The 23,514-nt window shown below is 56.0% G+C and overlaps 1 protein-coding gene across 4 annotated transcripts in view; it reads right to left on the bottom strand.

Moving 5' to 3' along the window:
• Positions 1-555: 555 nt before the first annotated feature.
• Afap1 (actin filament associated protein 1) overlaps positions 556-23,514 on the bottom strand; it is a 130,344-nt gene continuing 107,385 nt past the window's right edge. For 2 of the 4 annotated variants that reach the window (XM_040292705.2, XM_078020967.1), the window contains 8 exons: positions 22,716-22,861; positions 18,271-18,388; positions 15,575-15,856; positions 13,496-13,610; positions 10,282-10,446; positions 8,863-9,053; positions 5,459-5,623; positions 556-4,653 (listed from right to left, as the gene is read on the bottom strand). In XM_040292705.2, coding sequence (XP_040148639.1) covers positions 4,627-4,653; positions 5,459-5,623; positions 8,863-9,053; positions 10,282-10,446; positions 13,496-13,610; positions 15,575-15,856; positions 18,271-18,388; positions 22,716-22,861 — 1,209 coding nt within the window. In that variant the 3' untranslated portion in view covers positions 556-4,626. The remainder of the gene's footprint in view (positions 4,654-5,458; positions 5,624-8,862; positions 9,054-10,281; positions 10,447-13,495; positions 13,611-15,574; positions 15,857-18,270; positions 18,389-22,715; positions 22,862-23,514) is intronic. The other 2 variants (XM_021722125.3, XM_013355898.4) reach the window with 2 other exon arrangements.

Raw genomic sequence — 23,514 nt, 5'->3', positions numbered from 1 at the left:
TGTCTCTGGGAAGATGGCCGCGGTTAACAGCACTGTAAACAGACCCTTCCCCCAGCGTCCTCCACGGGGTCGGCTCCCACCTGCTCTTTGGTGTCTTCTCCCAGCTAACGCGGCTGCCCTCCTTGGCCAGGCTGCTCCGTCTCCACTCTCCACTCCTCTGCTCCCGTGGCCGTCTCGGACTGGAACGTCTTTCCCAAACTCTCACCTCATTGAGCTCCTACTTAAACCCCAAGCCTAGTTCAAATGACCCTACCTAAAAACTTTATCAAATGGCCTCAAAGTGAGCTGCTCCTTCTATCATTCCAGAAACCTCCACTCGGTCTTCCACTCAAAAACCAAACCCACTTTCTGTTTCCGTCTGTTTTGACCCATTGGTACCCGAGAGCAGGGCCCTCCCTGTCTGATCCCCTTTTAGCCCTGGCATGGGCTTGGCATCTGGACGGTCAGTCTGCAGACTAAAACGGTGGTTCCTTCGTGGAAGGGTTTATGCTCACCCTGCCCTGTGCCTCCCGACCCCAACCTGCGCCATGCCCCATGCTCAGCAACACACAGGCCTGGTCCTCAGAGCAGTTTATTAGTGACACACAGTGGTCGCGCCGAGGGGCACCAGTCAGTGGCTACACCACGTAAACAGTAGAAAGTCGATTAGTAGAGCAGAAAATTCAAGTGAGGTGGCTACAAATGGGGCAAATGGGCTGAAAACTAGTATTTTCATTGCAAGTTTCTTTTTATAAAATTTTTTACTTTATGAATTAAATACACTGAGAAACAGTGAAAATATATTTACAGTCATCTCAAATGGGCACTACCAACGTATTTAATTTAAAAAAAAGTTTCTTTCAAAGAGAAATTTAAATATGACTTTAGTTTTAAAAAATACAATAAGGAAATAATTACATTCTTAATATGAAAACATCTTACAACTTACAGCCATGGTCAATTAAATCTGAATACCTATGGTGTAAAAGTTGATGCTAAAATGTCTGGTGAATATTTCCTTTCTCATTAGAAAATCAATTGGAAAGATGGCCTTGGCCAAAAACCTTTGGTCCCTAGGAAGGAAGGTCTGCAGAAGCTGCTGCAAACTTCTCCCAGGGCGCCAACGCCTGGCGTTCTTGTGTGCCAGGCAGCCAGCACCCGAGGCAATGACCGCGGTACCCACAGGGTGTCAGGTCCCGGCCACACCCACGTGTCTAAGGCGACAAGCCCTGGCTGGGCAGGGCACAGCGGTCCTGGGGCCCTCCAGGGGCTGGGCCTGAGCACACACAGCGGCTTCACTTTTTTGATTTTCAGTTTCACAGTATGAACCCAGCTCTCCATGGGTTGTAAGAGGACAGTAGAACAGGACCAAAATATTTAGTTGCCTCTTTAAAACCATGCCCTGGTTTAAAACTGTTCCCATAGAAATGGTTTTAGGAAGCAGGAGGACGAGATGAGGAAGGCAGTGGCTCCCCTCCCTGCTGCATGGCCCTGCAGACCTCGGGGTGTCCTGCTTGCACTGCGGTGGCAGCCCGACCTCTGTGTGACCAGAGGGGGCCTTGCGGCATGCACACGGCAGATGCTGGTGGCAAAGGAGGTTGCCTTCCCTCTGGTGGGAGGCCGCTGGCCCCTTGCTGCTGCCCACCCTCAGCAGGAGCCATGGGACCTACTATCCCCTGCAAGGGCTCTAAAGGACTATGCTGGCGGGGCTCTCCATGGCCTGGGAAGCCGCCCTTGGAATCTGGCAGAAGGCGAGGAGGCACCAGGCAGCACCTCTGAAGCTGTCTGGTGTCCTGTGGCCGCACATGTGCTCTCGGTGCACAGATCTGGTTATTTAGGAAAAGCCAAAACAACCTGGGTCAAGCAAGACAAAACGGACAATACCGAGGTACACACAGGGAAGGAATGGGATGGAGGCGCATGCGTGGTGGCCAGTGCCACTCCAAGTGCAAAGAGAAGGGTTCCAGAAAGTTCTGTGTGTGCAGACCCACACTCATCTGGACAGACTCTGGCATCTGGGCTGGCCTGGCCAACTCCAGCCTCTGGCTAACATGCTGCTCCTATGTGAATGGTCAGTCAGTGAACAAAACGTTATGAAAACCTAACAGTGGGGTGAAGGATGGTGACATCATGCCAAATTATGGCCCAGAGAGAACCCCAAGGAATGACACTGTGGCCTCAGAATAAGAGGGCCTGAGCCCACAGAGGGGCTGCCGCTGACCTGTCCTGGCAGCTCCTCTGTGCTGGCCGGCCTCCTGCAGCCCTGCTGTGATCATGACCGCCTGCTGAAGTGACAGCTGACCATCGGAAGAGCTTCACTTCCCCAGGGGCTGCCCCACCTCCGCCCACTGGGCCTGAGGACAGAATCTGTCAGCGAGCTCAGCTGTCCCAGAGTCGGCACGGAGGACGTCTGGGAGGACAAGGTGCCATGACCTGTCACCTCTGGCAGGCGCCTCCGGTCGCCCAATATGTACAGACATAAATTACAACTCTATTTACTGAAAATATACAAATAAATAACTTATTTTGAAGCAAATACTTTAAACTAACTTTCTGGTCACCTAGAAACGTCGAGGGGCGCGAGGGACGCTGTGGAGTCGCAGGCGGAGCGCCACCTCCTCAGGAGCAATGGAAGGGCTCTGTGGGACATGGGAAGTGCGTTTCAGTGTGTGCCCTCCCCAGGAGACCACGGCTGTGATGGGGGCTACAAACTTGGGGCTGCAGACACAACCCTGTCTTCTGGAGCGGAGACCTGGCTCCAGACCCTGGCTCTGGCACCAAGAGCTGAGTCCTCAGAGGAGATTCTGAGGCCATGGGTCTCTGCCTGTACCACAAAGCTGGTCCTGGTAGTGCCCAAGGCCACCTCCCATGCACAAGACACTCTGCTGACATCCCCCTGCCTTGGCCCAGGCCAAGACCTTAGGTTGGCCACCATCAAAACCTGGCATGGTGCTTGGCAAGGGTGGCCCTGGTCAGAAGAGCCAGAGCTGAGAAAGCTCATTTGACCTGAAGGCAGTGGGAATCTATGGCAGGTCTGATTTTCTTCCCTTTATGGAAATCAGTGTCACAGGAGACGGAGAGGTCACAGCTTCCTGTGATGATGGGGAAACCCTCCCAAGAGAGAAGGGGTTCCCCAGTGACAGCCAGCCACTGGCTCTGGCGGAGGCTGCCCCTCCAGGCCTCCCTGTGAGGGCTCCAGCAGGAGGCCCCTGTGGTCAGTGCTGGCACATGCTGTGGGGTGGGAACCAAAGACACTCCTGGCAGATGGCTTCACAATAAATTCAAGTTTCAGGGGGCCTCAGCCAAGCAGCCTCCCCGTCCTGCTACGACACTTCCTTCCTCACTGGAGATGGCTTTTCTGCTCACAGAAAGCCAACTCCAGCCCTGCAGGGCCAAGGTTGTGGCAGCAGAACTGGTCCTCCCCAGGAAGGCCTGAGGATGATGAGGGCACTGTGGCTGGCCCAGGGCCTGGGAGAGTGTGGGGACACTGCTTCCAGCCCTCTTTTCCTATGGTTGATGAGAGTCCCTGGCTGTGGGTGTGGAGCCTGTGCTCTGGGGGTCCATCACCAGTGTGGGCCTTCTGGGGGGACCACGCAGGCAGGCCGGCCTCAGAACGGGGCCAGAGTGGGTGGCTGACCAGCTCCACTTTGTCCTTGAGCACAAGCGCCCTCCAGGAGACACTGGGAAGGAGGCAGGCAGGATCCCACAGGACCCGAGAGAGGCGGCGAGCTCAGGAGTCACAGCTCAGCCTCGTGTGCTGACGTACTCCCGGCTCAGCTTGACCCCTCGAGCTGGGGGCAGACGAGGGGCTCTGAAAGGTCACCGCTGGGCCCAAGGGGCTCTAGGTCTATGACTTGCTTCCTTTCCAAAGGGCGGCTCCCGCCCCAGGCAGTGGACGCCTGCACAAAAATGGTGCATCCCCCCACTACATGGCCACGGGCTCCGAACCTCAGGCCCAGGGGGAGCCTAACCAAATACTAGGGGCACTCTGCTGCCCCCCAGAGCAGAACAATGACTGACAAAACTGGACATGGAACCTCTGGAAACTCCTCAGGTCCAACTAGGTGGGACACAGAAAAAGACATTTTTAAAGCAGGTTACAGCAAGTGGCAGCTTTCCTGTCCCAGGGACAAAGCATCTGCCCACCAGGAAGAGCAAGGGCCAACTGGCTTCCCGCACACGCTCCCCACGCCTTGGCCTCCAGCAACCAGGGCACGCAGGTGCGGGGTCCTGAGACAGGCCACACATCCACGCCACAGCCACGAGAGCCAAGACCTGCAGCCACCCCAGAGCAGGCCGCGCAGTGCAGGCCGCAGGCTGCTTGATGTCTGCAGGTTCGGCAGGGCTGGGGCTGAGCGTGCAGTCTGGCTGGATAGGTGACCTTCCGCCCTCTACAGGGTCTTTAAACAGCTTGTCATCCCTCTTTGTTTCTGTTTTTATCAAATATAGTTCAAAATCAAAGCCTCATAGTAGCTGTTCTAAAGGGCACCATGGTACAGTAGAAAGAACACGCGTGAGCCACGGCGGCTTGCTCGCAGGCCCTCAGGAGTCATGCTTGGCCACACTGGGGAGTGCGTCCACAGTCGCTGTGAGGAGGCCAGGGGACATGTGCGGCCCCCATCTGAGGCTGGGTGGCCTGGCTTTCCTTTATGTGCCATTCTTCAACTCCCACTCCTGCAGAAAAGGAGACAGCGTAAATCCAAGTGGCCAGACACTGGGCAGGGCTCATGCCCCCTGGAGACCTCAAAACTGGGTGCTCAGCCACCATGGGAAGCACCATGAGGTTCCTCAAAAACCTGAGCCTGGAACTCCCATGACAAATTCCCCCAGGCTTCACCGCCAGCCCTCAGGCAGGAGGAGCCTGAGGCCAGAGGGGGAGCAGGCAAACAGACGGTGCAAGTCCAGGCGGGGGCGCAGGGCAGCCTGGAACAGAGGGCCATGGCAAGGCGTACTCCTGCTGGCCAGAGCCTCAGAGACGCCCTGTGGACAGAGCCATCACTCACTAGAGGCCGCACAGGGCCTGGTTCCAGAGCAGTGGAGCCCAGAGATGGGAGAGGGGCAGCCGGGTCAGGGAGGGGAGGGGGCCAGCATTCCCCAGGGATGAGGACAGGGTGCAGTTGGAAGGTGCTGAAGTCCTGGAGGTGGGGGTGATGGGAACGTGCAGAGAGTCGCTCACCTTTGCACAGGAGAGTGGCAACGCCTGTTGTGCTCACTTTACCACAAGGCATGGGGGGGGGTCACGGGAACAGTCCTGCATGGGCCCCTTCTTCCACAAGCCCCGCCCACTTCTGGGACACTAAGGAGCCAGAGACTCCCTCCTGATTTTGAATCCCAGTTTCTGAAGGAGGGTATGCGGGGGGAGCTTGGTGACGTTCAGCACGTTCTGGCAGGAGGCTGAGCAGAGCAGGATAGCCCAGCCTGCTCTTCACCCTGCCCGGGGCTCAGGGCGCCATGTGCCTGCCCGGGGACTGGGGCTCACCTTGGCCTTCCGCAGCACATGCCCCCGGCAGGGGGAGTTGCTCGCGGCTGGCTGGGTCTTCCTCAGGACAGCAGCGCTGTTCACAGGCAGAGGCCCTTCTGCATCACTGGTGTCACAACTGGAGATGGGCGAGTTTTCCAGAGTGCGATGCCTCAACCCAGGAGACTGTCACAAAGGGGAAGTGTGGTGTGAGAAGTGGGCTCTGGCTCCCAGGTATTCTCCAGTATTTGAAAATGACCAAAACTAGACACAAGGACAGTAAGAGCCAGGGCCTAATCCTCAGCACCCTTTAGCCATCCGGCCACTGACAACAGAGCTGAGGCCGGGAGGCTCCACTTGGTGTTAGTGGCCAGGACACGTGAGTGGCATCCAGAGCCAGCCCTGCCGCTCACACGGTGCTGCCTCTGGCTCCTGCATCTGAACAGTTCTCGCTTACTCCAGGGAATCCCCAGAGACTGGCTGCCAGAGAGGCTCAGGTGGCAGCGGAGGTGTCTGGACTGGCATCAAGTTGGAAATGCAGTCACAGCGAGCCACAGGCCACTGATATTCAGGGGTCACGAACATTCAGACACCCTGCCGTGTCGGAGAGGTTTCCGGGAGACTTGAGATAGAACAACACGCACCCTCAGTTGCCCCGGCGCCATATTTGCCCTCCCATATAGAAGTCAAACTGCTCTTTGGGAAAACCTGCTGGCAGTCTGCTGCACCCCAGTCACAGTCTCCAAGGACTAACCCTGCTGTCATCACTGCCATTGGACGCTGCTCAGGGGCACAGGGTACTGTTTGGGGAGGGCAGTGTCTCCTGTAGCATCTGACAGCTTAGTCCCCTGTGGGCTCCATGACTGTACGTTCCTACTACACTGTGGGGCTGTGAGCAAGCTCTCCCTGGCAAAGCTTCTCGGGCTGCAGGTGGAGTGGTTGGAAAAAGGACAGAAAAAAGACATCTGTGGGAGAGGCTAGGCGGGCAACCTGCACCTGCTTCTGGAAAGCCTCCCTCTGATGAGCTACTCTCATGCACACGGGGCCAGGAGGCAATTAGGCAGAATGCTGCCACACCAATGCCAGGCAGGTGATGGCAACCATGGTCCTCGGAGAGGCCCTCAGAGGGCGGAGGCAGCAGCTAGCACAGCGGGCAGAGGGGCGGGCATGCACACTGCCCAGCCCTGAGCCTCTGAGAGCTGAGCTGGCTCCTGAGGCCAGAGGGGCATGTGTGAGCAGGAAGGGCTGATGAAGGGGCCAGAGAGGGGCTCTAGAGGGACAGGGATCCAGGAGTGTGAGGTTGCTGCAGGTGGAGGAAGCAGGGGACATTCCAAAGGCCTCTGGAGCTGGAGAGAGGCGAGCACTCAAGCGCCTGTGGGATCTAGAGTTCCAGAGGTCACCTGTGCAGGGCAGGCTCAGAGAGGAGCCACGCTGCAGCTGGGTTTCCAGATTTCATCTGGAAAAACAGGTGAAGCAGGCAGGGCCAGAGGGCGGCAGCCTGCGGGGAGTAGGGGAACGGGAATGAGGCAGCACCCTTCGTGTTTCATGTGTCACAAAAGGAGAAGGAAGCTACCAGAGGAAGGCTGGAGGTGCAGGATTCTCATAGGTGTCTGAAGTCTAGAGAGGTGGGACCCAGGGCCCAGCTAGAGGCTCCAGTTGCTACAGGGAAGCTCGGTACCCGCTGGCTGGCAATGGAGCAGTCCCCCAGCCACCCGGCCCACCATTACCCTCCAGCAGGATGGTAGCCCAGGGGTGCATGCTCTCCTGCCTCCAATCACAGACATGAGTCCCTCTGAGGCCCAGAACTCTGCAGCCCAGGGAAGACCCCTCCTGGCCCTCCCCACTCTCTCTGCTGCATCTGGCTTCACAGGCCCTTGGTCCTAGGTCGAGTCAGACACAGAGACTCAATACTCCAAGCCACCCAGCCCTCAGAGCCTGGGTCCCACGGCACCCGGCCTCTCCATGCTGAGCAGTGCTGTGGTGGGCTTCCCCTCTCGTGAGGACACAAGGGCCCCGGGACAGGGACGTTTATCTAGTATATTCAATGGTCGGAAGAGAATGGTTTGTGACTCACTGAGGGAATAAGGTATAACTTCATATATATAGTAGCACATAACGATACACCACGTTACATATAAATTACATACAATACTACTGATATATGACCATATAAATATAATAGTAATATACAATCATACAAGCATATAATTGTTGAATGAATGAGTCAAATAAATATAATCTGCATATAATGTACTAATATGCACCTGTCAGTCTATTTAACTAAGGACAATGAATGGAGTGGGTCAATACATGAGAGCTCACGCATCCGTGCTGGAAGGACACCCTGGTGTCCACACCACTCCCCACAGCAGGCAACATTGTCACCTAGCAGATGAGAACCTGGGCTAGCTGGGCTGGGGGTAGCTCAGTGACAGAGCACCTACCCAGGAGGCATAAGGTCCCAGGACTGATCCTGGGCACCATGCACACAATGGAAGCACAGAGCCCAGGCGAGAGGGGCCAGGTGTGGAAACCCCACCTGCTGCCCCCCAGCATGCAGGGCTGTGGGTCCAGTGATGGAGCAGCTCCCCGCCTGCTGGAATTGGCTCTGCCTAGGGGGCCATCTCTGAGGCGAGGGGTAGCCCTTGTGCTGTGACAGTGGCTGGGCTTGGGGACGAGAGTAAAGTGGCAAAGGTGGTGTGGCAGGTCTGCTGGTGGTGGCTAGGTGGGTGCTGGGTTTTGGTGGTGCCCATAAACCTGGCAAATCCACCAAATGCACATGTGGAGGGCATCAGATCCACTCCGGTTGGCCCTGTGCCAGATGCCTGGAAAGAAGAACCTGCCTTAGGAGCACTGGGGTGCAGGTGGTGGGCTGAGGGTGCACCAGTGTCAGCCACAGTGGGGTCAGCTGCACACTGGACACCTGAGCGGGTGGACTGCGCTTGATGGGCCTCACGCCTTTTTTTGTGAAACAGAAGCAACAACATGGTGGGGCTCACAAGGCCGCTGGGGCTCAGGCATGGAGCTGCCTGTCGAGGGGCTGGTATAGCACCAGCAGTCCAAGGGGAGGACTCACTTGAGAGGAGATTCCATGTCCCATCAGCTCTGAGGGTCCCAGCCCGGAACCCACGCCCCCACCCCTGGGCTCCCGCACCAAATGCGCTATACGGAGTCACCCTTCTCTTAGGGATGGACGTGCAGCAAGGACCTGGTAGAAGTTTCAGTGCAGAGGTAAGAAAGTTCAACGTCAGCAAGCCGAGGACACAGCTGACAAACATGTCCAGTGCCAACATATGACAACGTGTGAGCCCATGTGAGCTTGCACTTCAGGGGACCCAGAGTGAACTGAGACCCACCCCAGAGCACTTCCCCGGGGGGGCTCTGGCCCTTCTGTGGCTTCTGAAGGGAGTTGGCAGGACACTTACCTGTGGACTTGATGTCCCTGACTTTGGCTCAATGGCCAGCCCCAGGGTGACGCCGCCAGCCAGGGCTTTCTTCAGGCTCTCCTTGACCTCAGTCAGCTCCAGTTCCAGGCTGACCCGCTCCGCCTCCCTCTGCTTGCACTCCTCCTCCAGCTTCCTCAGTTTGTCCTCCAGGACCACCTGGGTCTTCCTGCCTGCAAGCCCAGAGTCACGCTATCACTGCCAGGCTCTCAGGAGGGACCTCTGTGCCCACTGGACCTCCACTGGCTCCCAGCACAGCTCCCGCACAGGCCTTGTCCAGCCTGGCTGTGCTCTAGGACAAGTCCCCTGGAACGGCTCCCCCTGCTCCAGGCACCAGCCTCTCTGCTCATGCTGAGGTCTGTCACAGTGACCTGCAGTATGCAGCATCCACACTGGACGGATGAGGAAACTGAGTCTAAGAGGCTGGCAAACGCGCTCAGGCCCGGCCAATGCTGCCTGCACTGGGGACTCTCTTGTTGGAGGCTAAGTTCCAGGGCCTCCCTGCAGCTCACCAGCTGCAGCTCTGCAACGAGGCAGGGAGGGAGCTGCTCCCTCCTGCCAGCTCCACGCTAGGCTCTGGTCCCTACCAGGTAGCCCTGGCTGGACGGTCTCCCTGCCTCCTCCTCCAGGGCCTGCCCTCCACTCTTCCAAAAGCGCCTCCCTCCACAGTGATAACCCAGGCTCCAAGCCAGAGAGGCCGAGCTCTGAGGAGCTGGGTGACTGTGTGAATAAGCCAGTGAGAGCTTCTGTGGCCTCCCGTCCTCTGCACCTGCCCTCCCTCACCTTCTGAGGCTGGCAGAGCTGTCTGAAGAGCCAGCCTTGCCGCTGTGTGGGAACTGGTCTGGCATGGTGGCATGGAGGCAGCCCAAGTCCCATCCCCAGGCAGGCGCTCCTGCCAGCAGGAGAGAACAGGGTGGCCGGGTGCTCTTCTGCCTCCTGGCTCCCCTACTAGACTGCACCCTCTTTGGGCCCTCGGACCTGGCTGTTCCCAACCCCTACCGCCGACACATTCTGCTTGCTCCCCAGCCCCTCCAGGGAAGGGATGGCTGCTCCCTTCGGTGAAGCCTCTGCTGTCCCCTGTGAGTGGGACCTGCCTCAGTGGAGGGTACTCCTGCTGAGAGACCCCCTGGACACCTGTTACCACAGGGCTCCGGCCCTGGGCATAGGGCTCGCCCCTGGACCTCATTGGCACCTGAGGCTGGAATGGAGCTGGAGCTGCACTGGGCAGCCTGGGCTCAGGTCCAGCCTCTGCTGCGGCTGCACCTATAACCACGCAGGGCCCGCCCTGGCTTGCCAGGCACACCCTGCACCCCAGGAGGCGCGACACAGACAGTCCCCATGACAGCCTCCATGGTCCCAGACCTGGCAGGCAGAGCAGAAGGAAGCCCCGACCTCCCCTACCTGCATTCACTGCGATGGCGGCCCTCAGGTCCTTCCTCTCTCTGCGGAGCTGTGCCAGCCGGTCCCGCAGCACCTCCTTCCTCTTTAGCAGCTCCTCTTCTTTGGTCTGCAAACGCCTGGCATCCGCTTCCACCCGGTTCTTGCCATATTTGTACTGGTCAGCATCTGGCAAGCAAAGCAGCAGAGGAGTCAGGCGGCCATGGTCATGCAAAGCAGCAAAGGTTTGAACTAAGGAGAAAAGCGGCCGTTCAAATTCCCCAACACTCTTTGAATGAAATTTTTACAAATGAAATTGAATGTGGAACTGTTTTAATCCTCTTCCCTTTGAGGCACACGACTTGGAAGTCTCGTCAACAAGGCTGGAAGTTAACATTCTGTGATGTGGAAAGACAGCTGCCTATTACTATCAGGAATAATCTCTGGAATCTGTGAAGTTCTCCATATTTTTCAAAACCCTTGCCTGACCCCACCTATTCCTTATGAGTATATTTTACCCTAACCTGATGGTAGCTCGGTCCTCACCCCCAGACCAGGCCCTGGCCGGGGACTAGTCCTGTGGCAGGGCACACAGGTCAACTGCATACTGGACAGCAATGAGCCTGGAGCTGCTTAATCTCTGTGTCTCAGTTTCCTCGTCTGTGAAGCTGGGATAGTAAGAGCAGTGTCACGGGGTTGTCCAGAGGGTTCAGTTGACTGATACTCATAAAGCACTGAGAACACCAAGGCGCGCTCCTCAGAAACATGTGCTAAATGAAGGCGGAAGAAGAAGCTAGCTTTGGGGAAGTCCAGAGGCTTGGCCCACATCACACCACAAGTTCACATGGCATTAAAAGTCCCTACCCAGGGGCTGGGCTTGTGGCTCAGTGGAAGAGCGCTCGCCTAGCACATGCGAGGCCCTGGGTTCATTTCTCAGCACCACATAAAAATGAATAAATAAAGGTATTGTGACCAACTACAACTGAAAAATAAATATTAAAAAAAGTCCCTACCCTGGCTCTCTTCCTCTTGTTACTTGGCCTTTCAACTACAGAAACATAGGAAGAGCCTCTTTGAGAAAGTCCACCCCAGAGGGGAAAGCTCTCGCCAAGGACCTCCAAGCTCAGAGTGGTCATGCAGAGCTGGGGTGTCTGCGCTCCAGCCATGCCCTACCCTTCACACCCACAGGTCTGACTGCTGGAGCCTAGAATCTGCTGCAAAGCCTCAGGGGAGGGGGCATGATGGCAGGAAGCAGAAGAGTAGGCACGCAAGGGCCTCTCCTTACTGTGACTCTGGTGAGCACCTGTCTCCCCACTCAGCTCTTGTCTACAAAGCAGGAGTGAGAAGGACTGCCTGAGTTTCTCAAAATGACCTATGTCCCTACAGTGACTTCTGTCCAAATGACAGGGCTCCTGGTCATTTAGATACTCACAGGCAGACACTCACAGGCAGCTCTCGTCATTCTCTGTGACAACCACTCCCCAGCCCTGTCTGCATGCACCATGGCACCACGACCAGTGCCTACCCTGGGGGCTGGGTCCACCGCAGCAAGGCACGAGGACCCCGGCGGAGCACTGTTCCCTGATACCTGTGTGTCAACACTGCTCCTCATCTAAAGAAATCACAGAATGACTTCAGAAGGGTCACAGCCCGAGGGCAGCTAATCACCAGGGGAGGCCACAGCTAGTCACAGCTGAGGCAGGCAGGCCAAGGGCCACTCTGCTCACTGTGTCAAGCCTGCAGCTCTCCTCTCTGGTCCCCACGCCCTAAACGCCCCCACAACCTAAAGGCAAGAGGCCAAATCCAGCCAAGACAGAATGCTATTATTTTTCTCTTTTGTCAACATTAGATGTGACCAAAGTTAATAAAAATTCCAAAGTTCTCACAAAACCACGGGTGAGCCACACAGGGAACAGAACCCACAGGGAGCATGGAAGTGCTGAGCTCAAGGAGACTGCCCGCCAGGCCCTTCTTGGTGGAGCGTCGCGGTGCCCTCCTTCCCCTGGGGAGCAGCACTGCAGTGGAGTGTGGATGCCGCCCCACACATCAGGGAAAGCAGACTTGTCAGAGGGCAAGGCCCGGTCAGCACATGGGTGGACAGAGCAGGTCCCCAGGAGCAGGATGTGGGTCTGGAGAGAACAGCAGAAGAGCCCCCAGGAAGAGAGCACAGGCTTCCCGCAGCAGGAGCAGTCAGGGGCGAGGCAGGTTCTGCTCTGTGTGGGGCGGAGCCTTGATCTCTGGGGTGACCGCTCCACCAGCTCCACTCACAGCTTCAAAAGCTCAGCTATAAGCCCTAAGCAAGGGTGGCACATGTGACCCTAAGCAAAGGTGTCACAAACCTTTTCTGACAGGCCAGCTGGCTCGGAGCTCCACTTCTCTGCGTCCTCAGCCATAGCTGCAGTACTCAAGGGAATAAATGCTGCCTGGCTGGCCAGCTGGCCCTCAGACGCCCATTCTGAGAAGGGCAAGGGCAAGTGCAAAACAGAGACGGCAATGCCGTCCAGGTTCCTCCATGTGGAGGGAAGAAAACAGGCCTGTCTCAGGCATGCTGCGCCAGCTCCTGCCTCACAGGCCTCTGCCCTGTCTGCTTCCAGATCACCTGCTGTCCCAAAGCCTGGTTCTCACTTGGGCTCCGTCACCCACTGCGAGAGACCCGGAGATTCCTGTGCTGCCCCGAGATTCTTTTCTCATTTGGACAGTGTGGTAGGCGAACAAACCCACCCTGATAACGAGGCTCTGAGAAATCAGCAGGTGACACCAGGAACAGCTTGTCACGGATCAGGACCACTAGAGATGACAGCCTGGGGTCCTTGGGCTGCTCCATTACTCAAGCACGGGCACCAGCTCTGCTCTTTCCCTGCAGCGGCCACAGCTGCCCCTGACTGGGCCTAGCAGAAGGGGCAGGCTGTGTCCAGAGAGCGCACATAACAACCAGCTGCCCATGAGGAAGGGTCTCCAACCAAGGTCTCCTGACCCAAAGTCCAGGGACAAGGCGTTGCACCCACAAGTGTCTGCTGACATGGCAGGCAGCTCTGTGCTCCTCAGGCATGCAAAGGTCCCGGGGCATGGGCAAGAGGTCCTTGCCAGCTCCCACCCAGCAAGGGAAGGACAGGCTGCCCGCTGTCCCCTCTCTCCAACAGACTTCTAAGCTGACACTCTCCATGTGAGCAGCCCAGACACTCTCCACTACCCAAGCTGCAGTCAGAATCCGAAAGCAGAGCATCTGGTGGAAACTCACTTGAAGCCGTCCGTCTCACGCTGGCTGCAGAATCCACTTTTTTCTGCTGACTGCTGGGAGCCTTCCCTTTCCCAGGAACCCCATTAGATGCCACGGGGGGCTTCTTCCCCTTGAGCTGTTGAAATAAACAGAAAATAAAAAACAAAACAAAACAAAGCCCTATTTCTTTCCTACGGAAATTTCTCTGGCTCTCTGACTCTATGGAACCCAGCTCGGTCAGAGAGAAAGGTGGTGAGGAGACCGACTTGGCTTCAGACTCCAGACCATGTGGCTTCCTGGGACGGCTAGGGAGGTCAGAGGGTCCTCCAGGAAGCGGGCGGGAATGCTGGGCAGCTCTGGCCTCACCGGGACCATGCCCACTGCTGAGAAAAGGGCATGGCCTTCAGCTGGGGCCACTGAAGCCTGTTTCCAAAGCGGGTACTTTTCAGGGTGGGAGCATGACTACACTGCTAGGTTTCTGCTTCAAGGACTCTTAACTGAGTGACAGTCTAATAGGACAGTCTAATAGGCCTTCTGAGTCACTAGTGGGGAGGGGGCAGGGATGCAAATGACACATAGTGTAGAAATAGTCTGAGTAACACAGAAAATAAATCTGACCAGCTACAATTTTTTTTTAAAAAACTGAATAGTGCCCCACTTCTTCAACTGCTGCAGGCCAAAGGACTCTGTTTGGCAGAGGTGATGCCACGCCACTGAGGCCTGACTCCTCTGTGACAGTCAGCTGTATGCTGGCCCTTGCTTTCTACTGTGCCACCTCGCCTGCTGCCATGGGCCTGGGTGTGGGGAGGCCCCGTCATTGAAGAGAAGCTGAGCAAGCCACTAAAGCTTTCTGAGCCTCTGTTTGATCACTCAAGAACATAAAAAGGTACGGGCACCTCCCTGCTGGGCTCCCAAAAGTTTGAATGACACAGCATAGCCGCACGGCAGCTCGTGCACGGTCTTGCCAGGGAACAGAAGGCTCCCCCTACCATGGGCAAGTGAGGGAGGGAAATGGGGTACTCTTTTGACTTATAGTGCAAGGCTCACTTGAAACAAGAGCTTGAATAACAACAATGTGAAAGCTCCACGCGCTGACCATGCACCAAATGGTCCCCAACCTGGAGACAGTCCGAGTATGCAGGTGGTATGTTTCGTTGCCTGTTTTTACCTCAGGGAACTCCAATGCCAACACAACGCAGATAAATACACGCATAGGTAAGTTTCACTTAGTAAATGAAACATGTTGACCAGATTTTTGGCACAAGTACTTGTGAAAATACTGGAGGACCATTGTGCTCACACATTGGACGCTCAGACTCCTGGAGTCGGAATCTCCAGGAGGCCATCTGGGCACGTCGTTGGTGGCCAAAAGGTTTCCTTGGGGAGTTTGATGAGCTAGACCCTTGGGAGGTGTCTGTCTGAGCACCACTGTCTGAAATCCTCCGCCCTTACCTGGTCCCATCATTTCTTAAGGTTACCCTCAGGACGGAGGGGATGCATAGCTCGCCCCGAACTTGCTTTACGTGAGCAGAGTTCTCTTAATGGGTGCTCAGGTCTCCAGAGAAAGCAGAGGAGACTTTAGGCTGGGAATGCACACCACGCAGCACCTGCCCTGCAGCACTGCCTTGCCACAGACAGAGTGTGGCGTGGGCAGCGCTCAGCCTCCAGGCTGCTTATCAAGCAGTGGTCCTCGCTGCTGGCTGCAGGAGCAGGCCTCACATTCATGCCAGGACACACACGGCGCTTGAACAGCACCCACCCATGCCAAGGTCAAAAGCCAGAGCGGACCCCTGCTCCTTCATGCCGTGCAGGATACTACTGAAGCTGTGAGTCAAGAATCTGGAAAGCTTGGCTGCCCTGTCCTTCCCCGGACCTTTGTCTTTTGTTGACATGATTCTCAAAATTCCACTGGGGCTTTTCCAAGAGTGGAAAGAGAGCCTCAATGCCCTGAGCACTAACCAGCACTGCTCACTGCTCCTGGGCCGCGCTGCAGACTAGGCTCTAGTGGAGGAAACGCCCACGCTTTGTGCCCTAGGGGCGGGAGCTGGCTGCAGGGCTGGCTGCGGGGTGACCCTGGGGACAGGGGGTGTGGTGCAGTACCTGGGAGTGTAGCCCGAGAGACGCCCTCCCCACAGCAGAGGTGTTAGTGAGAGACGGAGAGCAGGGTGGGCCGCAGGAGGTGGGGGCCTTGCAGAGGTTAGAGGACAGCTTGTCAGCGGGCAGCCTGGAGGCCCTTCTGTCAGCAGGACAGGAGCGAGCAAAGATTTTCGGAGACGGCAGGTTATCGTAGAGGCCCTCGTTATCATAGAGCGCCTCTTCGCCTGGGCCTCTGCTACCGGAGGCGGGGAAGCCGTCGTCCGGGTCCCACTGGAACACACAGCTCTGTCGTTAGTGACCCAGACACAGGAGAGAGAGCAGACTTTAGCACAGCGAGACAGCGCACCCCGAGACACAGGTGTTGCCAATACAGCACCCCCACACATAAGCAGGTGGACACACTCAAAAGAATCCCTTTACTTCTAGGGTTTTAGGGAAGGTTTCTTTCTCCTTAAATCCTTCCCAGCACCATTAGTTTATGACGTTTTGTTTTCTTCTGCAAGGCAGAAAAAAAAACACTGCTTAGAAACTTCCTTCTTTAGAAGACTGGAGTTTGGAAGTCCCCTAATGCAGGACCTGAACGTGGCAAGAAGGGGGGAATGGACACTGCCCCAGGAAGGCGTGAGAGCTGCTCCAGGCTCCTTCCCTACGCACACACACACTGGCTGCCCTGGCCTCCGCCCACCTGAGGAAGTAGGGGAAGCCCAGCCAGAGGCCGGTCACAGCTAGTTGGAGGCAGAGCTGGACTCGGAGCGCTCGTGGCTATATGCCACAGCACTGATGAGCCTTGGGCTCTCCTGGGGGACGAGGGCTGGAACTGAGACCACCAGGCTGCTCCACGCTTGCCCTAACATGCCGAGGTCCTCAGGTCACGGACACTGTCCACAGGCACCATGGTGCCAATGCGGTTACGCCTGAAGAAAGTGCCATAAGCGAAACAGTCCCATAGAAAGGGAGTGGCTGCACAGAAAACAGGTGCTTCAGAACCTGACGAAGACCATGGTGTTCAGCAGACACCTGGAACAAAGGACTCAAACAGGGACAAGCCACCTCATGGGACACACATCTAGAGCACGGACACTGAAATATAAATAAATACCCAAACTCAACCCTGCGAGGCCCTCCCAAGTCCCAACGGTCTGTATAAATTGCCTTGCATTTTTAAAAAGGGAAATAATAATTCACATGTTCTGCTCATTTTACCCTGTTTTTATGATCTTCCTGCAGAGTTCCTTTCTGCCAGACGGTAATTACAGCCTTTTGTTATAAAAATAGCAAAGATTTAAATTCCACAGTGGGAGTGTTTATATCCCTCTGCAGTCACTTCAGTGTGTCTATTTCTGTGATGCAGGGACCTATGCACAATCTAAAAATAATGCAGATCAATTTGGATGTGAGCATTTGATAAAGACAACCTAGCATAGATTTATATTTGTCCAGAATTATTAAATGGTCTAGACTAGAATATCATCTTCTTAAAATACCAAGCATTGAGTCACACAGAAGACTTAAGGAAATAGCAACTGCAGAAACCCACAGAAGTTTCTAGATTAAAAGTGAGCAAACACTGAGGGGAGGCAGGATAAGAGCCACTGAAGTGGCTGAGTATTGGGTTTGAATTCTGTGGAGCCCTCTGAAAAGGAAATCACTTGGAAATCACCAGCAGCAGAAAAGCAGGTTAAAGGCGGGAGCAGAGGAAGCTTCAGTAAGCAGAGAGGCCGCAGGACGCTGCCTCAGAAGCTCCTGCTGTCAGCCCAGGAGGGACCTGGGCACAGCGCCTAGGCATGCAGATCCCGGGAAGGAAGGCTGGCCCTCAGGAGGTGGAGCTGCGATGCCCTCGGGAGCTTGCTGTCACCCCCACCCAGCAACCAGCCTGCGGGAATGGTGGGGACAGGGGGTACCGTGCAGTCCCGGGGACCTCTGCCTCCGCTCGCCTCACACTTTCATGTGCAAGGCACACACGTGAGGAACACCCGAGAGAAGGGTGCGTGGGGGGCCGTGCCGGGGGCTCTGTCCAGGGTGGGCACTGTCCTTCCAGAAACGCTGGAGGCCGAGTCCAGAGATTCAGAGAAATGGCCCAGCCTCAAGAGGACAATTTGGACACCAAAGCCCAGAACCAAGGACAAGTCCATTGTGCCAAGAGACACTATTGACCACACAGGGCCAATGGAGGCCACAGGAGCTGAGGTCCCACCTTGATATGATACAGCAGCCCAAGCTAGAGCCTCACCCTGTCATGGTTACCACTGTGTGGCTCCTAAGGCTGGCACAGGCCTGCCCACAGGGCAGGAGGGCATAGGTTAGAGTGGACAGCAGGAGTCCCCAAAGGCTGAAGTCCAGGGCTTAGGAACAGGGCAAGGGGACTGACCGACCCAACTCCCCACGATGGGGGCTGTGCCAAGTGGGCTCTGCTCATCCTGTGACACCCGGTCCTAGTTGGGCCTGGGCCCAGCCATCAGCCCCAGCTCCTGCTTCAGTCCTAGGTCTCCCTGCACTAGACTGGGGCCCTTGAGGACAGGGACAAGATCGACCCACTTCCTTTTGCCTGAACAGAACCTGCTCACCAGGAGGCTCTGAGCAACAGGGAGGGGAGAGGGGCAGGAGGAGGAAATAGGAAAGGAGGTCAGACCACTCCAGGCCAGAACCCAGACGGCCTTGCCTCTGACAAAACCAACCGTGGACTCTCAGGGCACACTCACCGAGCCGTTGATGCAGGGAACGTCATCGTAATGCAGGGCTGTCCCACTGGGGTGAGCGTATCCATTGGAGGTGCTCCCTAGGTAGGGGCTGGTGGACACCCCACGCCTGTTCATGAAGCTGAGAGAGAAGGGAGAGTGAACACGCCCGCCTGCCTGTTTCCCTCCCAGCTGCACCAGCACTCAGTGGCCGAGGGGCCTCAGAAGGCCCAGGCAGAGGCAGGACGTCACCTGCAGGGCTGGGCCGAGCCCTTGCCTGCTTAGTCAGGACGGGCCCATCTGACACACCTGCGGCGAGGGCCAGTGGCGGTGAGTGCACAGGTTCACCCAACAACCACCGTCCTCTGTGAGTCGGCCAGCCCTGCACAGCTGATAAGAAAGCCGTACTAGAGCCAGCTGGAGGCTCTGCTGATATGCCGTCTCAGTCCGTGATCTCTCGAGGGCAGAGGACCCAGGGCCTGCAGAGCTGAGACACCACCTGCCTGTTTCTGGGAGAAGCCCGTGGACTGCTTTCTAGGCTCTCCACATGCTGTTCCGAGACGCGCTCTATCCCCACCACTGCACAGCACGCCTTCGCTTGGCCCTGACCTTCCCAGGCCCTGTGGTGGCCACAACAACCTTCAGAAGGTGCCACTGTGGGAAAACATATGCTGGGGACTTTGTCCCCATTCCTGGCCAGAGCTTCTCTAACCATGGAACTCCTGAGTGACAAGAGAAAGGGAAAGGCCACCTGTTATTAGTCACGAGCCCTTCACAGCCCCTGGGGTTCTGTGAATGAGAGACCTCTGGAGCACCTGGAGGACGGAGGCAGTCACCAAAAGAACAGCCACATGAGCCCAGGTCGGAGCTCCCAGCCCCCAGGGCAGAACAGTCCTGTCCACCTGGAGAGCAGGCCGAGGGCTGGGGCTGGGCGTGCAGGGTGGGCATGGAGCCCTCTGCCACGCTCTGTGGCTGCTCCGGGCTGCAGCCTCTCAGGACACACAAGTGAACCAGTCAGTGCACTGGAGCTGGCCTTCTAATCAACAGTGGGGCCAGAGCTGGCTTGCAGAGCCTCAGATCACCGCTGGACTGTCAAAGGACTGGGACAGTCTGGATACTGAATGACATTCCCTATGGTGTGGTCCTGGGGCTAGAGCCCTCACCCACAGGGCCTTTACTGTGCCCAGGTGACACTGCCAGACTTGAGCACACTGCAGGACGTCCAGCCAGCGTCCACAGAGTAAAGGAGAGCTGCCTGGCCCAGGAAGGGCACTCACTCTTGGCAGCCAAGGGGCAGAGCGAGAGCACCTAGGGCGTGGGAAAAGGACGCAGACCAGACGTGTGTCGGTGCCCAGTGCACTCAGGGCTCCAAAGTTGCCCAAGAAAGTCCAAAGTGCTTCCCTGAGAAGGAGGCAGTGCAGGGCTTGCCCTGTCTCCCTCCGCCTTCCCAGCCTCGGGGGCGCCAACTGCTCTCGGCTCCACCAGGCACCTTTGGCCTCAGAGTCACTGTGGCCCTTCTGCCTAGGAGCTCCTCTCAGATGGCTCACGGGCCTGCCTATGTGGGCCACCCGCACCACGTCCCACCACAGCACCACGAACCCCCTCCACCCCCTTCCTCCTCCCTCTCTCCACCACCTGGCCTGCCGTGGTGTGGTGTTTACTGGTTTATCAGCTGCTTCTCGCCACTAGAGGACCAGATCTGGGGGAACGTGGCCTTGTCAATCTGGGCACTCCAGAGACACACAGGGTGTTGGCAAGCTGTGCTGACTGAGGCTGGCCTCTCAAGAGGCTGCTTGTTCTAGCAGAAACCTAAGTGCCTGGGAAAGACAAGCTCGAGAGCATCTGCTCCTAATCGGGAAACTTAAACCAGCCTAAGTTTAAAAAGGGATTTTATTTTCTTCATAGGATCTTGATGGTCACCAGATGAAAAATAGCAGGAGAAATTCAGGGTTAAGGAAAGTGCCTCCCAAGCCAACTAGGCTGCAAGTTCCGAAGCCGGTGGGGGACCTGCCCAGGCCCGTGGGTCCCCCTCGCGGAACGTGGCTGCCCTCTGTTGGGCAAAAGGCAGCCATTGCATCACCAGCCTGTGTGAAAGCAGCGTGGGAGGAAAGCCACGGCTTAGCACTGTTCAGAAAATCGCTGTGACCTTGTGGCCGCCTGGACACACACCTGCCAGCACACAGGCTCTCTCCAGGAAACCTAACCTGTCTTTTTCCTTCACTCATAAAAAACTGATACAAGTAATCTATACTTAAAATACACATAAGTCAATGTAGGAAAATACGATGCATAGGAAAAGATAAATACAAAAATCTCGGAGATCTGCAAGAGCAGATGTGACTTTTAAGCACACATTGAAGGATCTCTCACTGGAATGCCTCCCTTGAGGTCTGACCGTGTCAAGGTGATCTGGACACTTCCTGTGAGTGGGGACAAACAGTGGTGCCAGGTGGCGTGAAGCCCAGCTGCATGTGCACAGCTGCACACTGACTCAGTGACAAGTATGAGTGTCCCCCTCATGGCAGGGGCTCTCCTACTGGTCTGTGGCTTTGGCCTCTGGTGCCCTGTCAGCACAGATAATAGGAGGACAGCAGCCCTCCTTCCTTGAATGAGGAGAACCCACAGGATGGTTTAGGAAGCCCTTGGCAGGACGGGGAGTATCCGAACTCAAGGTCACAGACACAGAAATGTCCCAGGTGGCAGACACCTCCTCCACTGGACAGTCCCCCCAAAGTTACAGAGAGGGACTTGGGTCAGGGAGCAAACTCCAGGCCAAACAGCACATGGGGCCAAGGACAGGCATTAGGATCACGTCTTTGGTCACTACTCTTTCTGTGATGATTTTCAGCCATATATAAAGGGGAAGTGGGCAAAGCCCATAGGAAATACCAGGACACAACATGCGGGAACCCGGAGAAGGCGCCTGCAGAGGACAGCTCCCCTCTGCCAGAATCAACCTCACCTCGGGACAGCCATCCGGGGGTCTGTGACCAGGCACACTTTGCAACAGGTTCAGGAGAAAACTTCCCAACATGTCCTTGTGTCATTCACTTGAAACTAGGCCCTCAGGGGAAACGCCCCAGCCCTTTACCATCCCTAACATCCTGGGGATGCATCTTCTGGGAGACTCTGTCATTTTTTTCTTTTCTGGCCCTTTTCCAAAATATATTATTGCCTTTCTCCCTCTGTGGAACAGAAATCATGCCATCAGGAGACCCACCGCCCTGACACCAGGGCACTGGCTCGTCTTGCACATGGGTGGCCTCTCGCCTGGCATCCCTCATGAAGATCTTTCAACTGGTGACACTTTACTGTTCAAAACCACCAAAACTATCACACCGGGTTTTGCTACTATCTCTTTAGAAGGGTTCCTGCCTACTTAAAAGCCACTGAGCTCATGGCCAGGTAGAATGTGCAAGGGCATGTCTCAGCCATGTGCTACCACCTGATCCTGGGGTGACGCCTGCAGTGCCAGGTCTGCAAGTCACGGTGGCCTGCCTACTGCCTTTTCAAGAAAAATGACAGTTTTAAAAGGCAGCCATCCACTGACGACTCTGCTGGAGAAGAGTGCCCCCTGGAGTCCACCACAGGGCTCTGCATCGTGGCCCCACAGGGCCTCCCAGGGCAGCCCTGGCATAAGAGACAGGAGCTCACAGTCTCCCAGCTGGCCTTACAGAGAAGGACACCCTAAGGGAACCCAGTGTCTCCTTGGCTGAGCAAGGGGAAGGGGCAGGGACGAATGCCGAGAGCACAGTGCAGAGGAGCTGCCTGCCCGCCTTTGCCTCTGCATCACCAGCCCATGTGACAGCAGCGTGGGAGGACAGGCACAGCTCCGCACTGTTAGGAGAGTCTCTGCAGCCTTGCAGTTGCCTGGACGCACACCCAGAACTGCCGCTACAGAGCTCCTTGCCATCACTATGTCAAGGAAATACTCAGGGTTCAGAAGAATGTCTCAGCACACAACAGCACTTCTTTAAAGACAGGATTTAGACTTCAGATAAAATCAGAATTTGAATTTACATAAAGCACTGGAGTGAGGGCTTTATATCCTGGTCTTCATTCCAGTGATGCAGAGTCAGTTCTATGGAGAGAACCCACACAGGGGTCTGCAGAAGGCCCACAGGCCAGACCCAGCCCGCTGACTATTTCTGCAATACTTCTGTGGGTGGCACGGCCTCCCCATTCACTGGTGTATCAGCTCTGACTACAACGGCAGAGCTAAGGGGCCCGCAGAGTCAGAACCATTTACCATGCCGTCCTTTATCCAAGTTTGCCGACCCTTGATCCAGCAGAAGTCCCAGAGGGTTAAAATGATAAAAATGCCCAGCAAAATCAGGGTTACCATAGTAAAAGAGCGCACGCCTCAGGGCGTGCGTTTGTTGGTCTTCACACTCAGGCAGCCCAGGTGGAGGGGAAGAGGAGGGAAAGCAGCCGCTTAGCTCCAGCACCATCCTCGGGCGGGGTCTTACCAGAAGGTCTGCTTGGCCGTCTGAATGATGTTTGCAGACATCTCCACGTCTATGTAGTCGTAGTGCAGAGCTCCGGGGTCTGTCGACGACCCCGTCTCAGCCAGCAGGACCCCAATCCACCTGCCCATGTCTTCAGAAGAAGAGGCCTGCAGGGGAAGAAAAGTGCTTCACTGAACTGAAGGTGAACCCTTCCTCCATTCTGAAAACCGCATCCAGAGAGACCGCAGGACAGGAAGGCAAGGCAACACCGAGTACCAAAGGCAGAGTGTGAAGGAGCACCGACGGAGTCTACCCAAGGGGCGCCTGGCGTGGCCTTCAGGCCACCTTTACGCAGGGCTTCCAAAACAGCCATAGAAGGCAGGCAGCAGGCCTGGTCCTGAAGTGCTCCTGCTTACTTGGGCGAAAGGCCCAGGTGTCATGACGAAGACAGGGATGTGACTCAGTCAGTCCCAGCTAAAGGGAGCGGTTTCAGAGTCTCGTGGATGGCTCTGCCCCTTGCCCTCCAGCTCCTGTGGCCTGGAGTGGTCTGGGTCTCTGGACTAGAGGGTTTAAAACTCAACCCACTTTACGGCCGACTGTTTTGCAGTGCCACTCTGTTTTGCAGCTGCCAGGCTGTACTGAATGTGCCATTTGTAAGACGTTTGTAATCCCCACCCCCACCTGAATTGCTTAATCTGTAAGAATGAAATATATCTTCAAGTTTATACTCATTAAAAATTTAAGTTATCCTTGTTGAGTAATTTAGAAAATCAGTTATGTTACATTTTTAAATAAAATTTGACTAATTAAATATGTCAGA

The sequence above is a fragment of the Ictidomys tridecemlineatus genome, chromosome 9, assembly GCF_052094955.1.
Source record: "Ictidomys tridecemlineatus isolate mIctTri1 chromosome 9, mIctTri1.hap1, whole genome shotgun sequence".
Lineage (NCBI taxonomy): Eukaryota > Metazoa > Chordata > Mammalia > Rodentia > Sciuridae > Ictidomys > Ictidomys tridecemlineatus.
Note: the sequence above shows the minus strand (reverse complement) of the source record. Positions and strands in the feature narration are given on the sequence as shown.